Raw genomic sequence first — 5204 nt, 5'->3', positions numbered from 1 at the left:
GGTGGTGTGGTGGCAGTGGAGGTGGTGGCGGCGGCGGTGGTAGCAATGGCGGCGATGGTTGTGGTGATGGTGGCGGTGGTGGGGTGGTGGAGACGGCGGCAGTGGTGGCGGTGGTAGGGTATTTTCGGTATTATAGTTCTAAAGATATTCCTAAATACTTGGGAATAGCTAATACCAGGGGGGTCCCCTAGGAATGGTTATTCCCCCTGCAAAGGGAATAGCTCATTCCCGGGAACGCTATTCCCTTGAATAAAATGACAAAACAAACAACGGAATAGGTCTATTCCTGGGAATGGTATTCCATTCCCGACCTATTCCATGAACCAAACACGCCATTAAAGTATTAAATAGTTTATAATTCTTAATTCTTAAAAAAATAAAAAATAAAAATGTAAACAATTTTTTTTAAAATATAAAATAAAATAAAAATACACGGACGCCTAGGCGATATGTGCCTCTCGAGCGTCCGAGTAGTGCCTAGCCATTTTTGCAACCATGCTTCAAACTAAGAAGGTCATTAACAGAGTCCGATTCTCAGCCGGCCAGTTAGATTTCACAATGATAGATTATCAACACAAAATACATGTGATCACCCTATTTGTGAACGAATAACCATTTTAGGTCGAGAGATTATTATAAATATCATCTCGCACACCCTAAAAGGGGGATGAATAATTTAAATTTCATACCAAATCTAGCTTTGGTACTTCGCTATTTTATCGCCTGGATTTTTAGATATTTTGTCAATTCCGACCTATAATTGTATGTTGGGATTGTAGTGTAGCTATTAAAACCAACATAGTTATGGCTTTTAACGTAGTAACAAACGCTTAATCTTGAAAAAAAAAAATGTAAAAGATACTCTCTAAATGATAAGTAAGTAAAATTTGAAGTGGCGGTTTCTCGGGATCATGACAACCAAGTACATATAGTATCTACTTGGGTATTGGGGTGATCTCAAGGAGACATCATAATGTTGATATACAAAGCAATTTACAATTCATAAATCAGTAGTAGAGTATCTATTTGGGATGCAAGAAATCTGGGCACAAAGAGACCTTGAGTATTAATGCTGAAGGTCTGTACAGATTAACAACAAAAGAAGCAGCAAAGCAAAACAGAATATATCCATGGCTTTTGATCCTACTCTTTATAAGAACTAAGGATTATATATATATAAATATATCCTATCCTTTCAGCTGTAAATGAACTGAGCAATACAGGAAGGTAAAAAGAGTGAAGAAGTTATCATCATTTCGGTTTCTGATCAGGTCCAATTGCTTCTAGCCATGACACAACATGATCGATTGTGGGCCGCTGCCTTGGATCCTGGTGTATACACTTACAAGCGATGGCCAAAACCTCCAACAGTTGCTTCTCGAGATCTTTATCCCATATTGACGAATCAAATATTTCCTCCTCCCGCTTCTCGAGTTTCATCTGTAGCACCCATGACACCAAGTCCCTGCAGTTCTTTCCTTTGCACACTTCCACAGGCCTCTTACCTGTGAGGAGCTCTAAAAGAACAACACCAAAGCTGTAAACGTCGCCCCTAAATGTGGCTGTCAATGTCTGGCTATACTCGGGAGGAATGTAGCCCAGTGTTCCGACCAAATCTGTGGTCACATGTGTATCATAGGGGCATAATAGCCTCGAGAGGCCGAAATCAGCCAGATGAGCTTCAAACCGTTCGTCCAGAAGAATGTTGCTGGTTTTTATGTCACGGTGGACTATATTTGGCTCCTTGTGTAAGTAGGCTAATCCACGAGCAGACCCTTGAGCTATCTTCAGTCTCGCATCCCATGTTAAGAATGAAGTGCCATCCACGCTCTCGTGTAGCCAGTAGTCCAAGCTTCCGTTTTCCATATACGAGTATATCAGCAGCCTATCGCTCCCGTGTCTGCAGTAGCCTTGAAGAGCAACGAGGTTTTTGTGCTGAGCTCTTGAAAGGGCTTCTACCTCAGCTTGAAATTCGCGTTCCATTTGGCCACAGTCCCCGGAGAGCCTCTTGATTGCAGCTTTGGTGCCATTCGGTAGGTCAGCCTTGAACACTAGACCAAATCCTCCACACCCAATAATGTTCGACTGGTTGAAGTTGTTTGTCGATTTTAACAAGTCTGCAACAGTAAGATCCTTGCAATCCGAAATCTGAAAAAGGACCAACTTGGATGGACCAAATGCCTCGGATAATCTCCCCGGTCTGCTCATCTCTTCCTCCAAATCATCTATCGGGCACTGCTCGTTTCTTCTAGACATTTTTAGCAGCACAAAAGCAAGAAGCACCATGATTCCAACTGCTAAGCTGATAGCTATACCAATAATACTACTTCTCTCGAGCCCTTTGCTGGAAGAAGCTGATGGCGCGGGTTGTTGGAGACCAATGTTATTGACAGCACAGGGAGAAATAATCTTTCCACAGAGTCCAGCGTTTCCCTCGAAGCTCGAGTTGGGAAAGCTAAAGAACTGACCCCCGGTTGGAATTGCACCCTTCAAATGATTGTATGCAACACTGAATTTAGACAGGAAAGTAAGCTTGTTGAACGAAGATGGAATTGATCCGTAGAGCTCATTATGGGATAAATCCAAAACCTCTAGATTCGACATCTCTGAGATTGAGTCAGGGATAGTCCCGGTTATGTTGTTCATGCTCAAGTCAAAGACATGCAGTTGCTTCAATTGTCCAATCTCGGGCCAGATTGTCCCGTTTATTCTGTTATTGCTCAAGTATATGGAAGGAGGAAAGCTCGAAACTTGGTTGTATTGCAAGCCACTACTACTCAAATTTCGCTTTACAAAGAATGGAATGATAGTTGAAGAATTGAGACTGGATAGGTAGCTACAAGGGGAAATTAGGCTCTTTAGCTCTGTCAAACTTTTCGGGATTTCTCCGGTGAGTGAATTATTCGAAAAATCCAAGTAAAATAACCTATCCATTTTACCAATCCAAGAAGGAATACTACCATCCAAATGATTCCAAGACAAGTCAAGAACCTGCAATTTACTACAATTGTACAACCACATTGGAATCTGACCACGCAGCCCACAATTTCCCAATGCCAAAAATGTTAGGTTCTCGAATCCACTCACGTTATTGGGAATTTCTTCACCATTAAAGTTTATGGTGAGAACAAGTGTGGAAAGGTTTTGACAGTGCTGCAGAACAGATAAAGCCCCAGATAGATTTTCGAAACTGTTGTTGGACAATGTGAGAAATTCAAGGGACGAAAGGCTAGCATAACTCTCGGGTATCGATCCTCCTAACTTATTCTTGGAAAGGCTCAAGACTTTCAACTCCCGACAACTGGAAAGAGATTCTGGAAGAAGTCCAGAGAAATGGTTGGTTGCAAGGTCAAGATGGCAGAGTTTAGGCAATCCAGTGAAATCAAGATCAATGTGACCAGACAATGAATTGTTCTTAAGATCAAGCACTTGTAAGCTAGAGCAAAGTGCCAATGTAGAGGGCAATCGCCCCGAGAACAAATTCGAATGCAGGACTAAAAGCTCTAATCGAGTCAAATTTCCAAACACATCAGGAATAACACCAGAAAATTGATTTGCACATAAAACTAAGGATTTGAGATTTGAAAGCTTACTGAGCTCTCGGCCTAACTGGCCGGAGAAGCTATTGGCAGAGACTGAAAGATGCTCCAATGATGACATTGAGTATAAAGACTGAGGAAGTTCTCCTGAGAGAAAATTGAAATCCAAATGCAGCTCTCTGAGAGATAAGCTGCAATTCTCCAAGCCTTGAAGAACACCAGTAAAATGGTTCATTGAGAAATCCAAAACTCTAATATTTTTGGATACACTGCAAATGTGAGAGCTGAGAGCACCAGAAAATGAATTGTTGCTTACATTGAGCACAAGAAGAGCTGGGAATTCACCAAAATCAATCAAGTCTCCAGTGAATTTATTGCTAGAGATATTGATTGAGTGGATTGATTCCAACCCATTGAGTGCTCCCAACACTGCTCCATTGAAAAAGTTGTAGCTCAAATCAAGAACTTGAAGCTGCTTCAATTTGGAAAAATCCACCAAGGGTAATCCACCATCTAGATGATTGTGTGACAGATCAAGGAACCTTAATTCCCCCAAAGTTTCAAGAGATTTTGAAACTACCCCTTTTAGCCCCTTCCCAGACAAATTCAACTTGATCACCCTCCCTGCGGCCAAAGAGTTGCCACCACCTTCACATTCAACACCATCCCATGTGCAGCAATTGGATTCATCAGACCATGATGAGAGAAAGGAGCCTTTAGTTAGGTTGCCTGCAAATTGCTTCAAGCCCAGCAAATCACTGGGATGGCAATTTTGAATTGGGGTTTCAAGACCCAAACATGAACAAAAGACACAAACCAATAACACTAAATTCAGAAAACTCATCAGGGTAACTCAGAGTAAAACTCCCAGTCAGATTCCCAGATCAAAAACCAAGAACACAGCAGAAGCAGAAACTCCAGACCCACATCTCAAGACACCTCAAAACCCACACTGCAGCTTCTAGTTCAACCAGGTCTTCTCCCACAAATCAAGAACCCTAAATACAAACACCACAAATCAAGAAAACTCAAGCCCAAATCCTAGCAGGGGCTATAAATGAGGAAAACAGCCTTCTTTATCTAACACAGTAACAAAGAACAGATTTTTTTCAACACCCAATCCCTTGCAAGGGAAGCAACCCAAAAGCTAAACAGGGAAGTCAGTGACCCTCGCCACTTTCGCTCATTCCATACATAAAAAGAACGACAGAATCTGAAGAAAGAAACAAAATAAGGAAAGTGAGGAACAAAAAAAGTGGGAAATTTTGAGTAGTATTCTAAGCTGCTAGAGTCATAGAGATTTCAAATCAGAACAACAGTCAAGACAAGAAACGAAGGGCCATCTCAACACTGCAGGGCTGCAAAGACAGGAAAAGGAAAGGGAACTCATGCTTTCATATTTGTCTTTCTATATATAAAATCTAGCCATTCTTAATGCTCTCTGTGGACCAAAAAACCGGTAGACTGATTTGAAACGGTGACGCCAATGGCTGACTTTTTCCCCTTTTTTTCCCTTATTTTATTAATGTTTTGTGTTCTGTCACAATCTCTCCTATGGTGTTCACAGTGTAATACTGTAATCTAACGGTTGATTATACTTTTTTTTTTTTGGTAGCTTTAAGCCTATAAGTTGGATAAATGTTAAGTTTTTATGAATTATTTGTA

The 5204-nt window shown here is 41.2% G+C and overlaps 1 protein-coding gene across 1 annotated transcript; it reads right to left on the bottom strand.

Annotated features, from left to right (window-relative positions):
- Positions 1–976: 976 nt before the first annotated feature.
- LOC109178422 (phytosulfokine receptor 2) lies at positions 977–4954 on the bottom strand. The gene has a single exon (XM_019328040.1). The coding sequence runs from the start codon at positions 4381–4383 to the stop codon at positions 1252–1254; it is 3132 nt and encodes a 1043-aa protein (XP_019183585.1). The 5' UTR covers positions 4384–4954; the 3' UTR covers positions 977–1251.
- Positions 4955–5204: the final 250 nt, after the last annotated feature.

This window comes from Ipomoea nil, unplaced genomic scaffold (assembly GCF_001879475.1).
Source record: "Ipomoea nil cultivar Tokyo-kokei standard unplaced genomic scaffold, Asagao_1.1 scaffold0841, whole genome shotgun sequence".
Taxonomy (NCBI): Eukaryota; Viridiplantae; Streptophyta; class Magnoliopsida; order Solanales; family Convolvulaceae; genus Ipomoea; species Ipomoea nil.
Note: the sequence above shows the minus strand (reverse complement) of the source record. Positions and strands in the feature narration are given on the sequence as shown.

Bases quoted from the DNA above. Each gene is read 5' to 3' on its own strand.
- LOC109178422 (XM_019328040.1), bottom strand. From the start codon at position 4,383: ATGAGTTTTCTGAATTTAGTGTTATTGGTTTGTGTCTTTTGTTCATGT.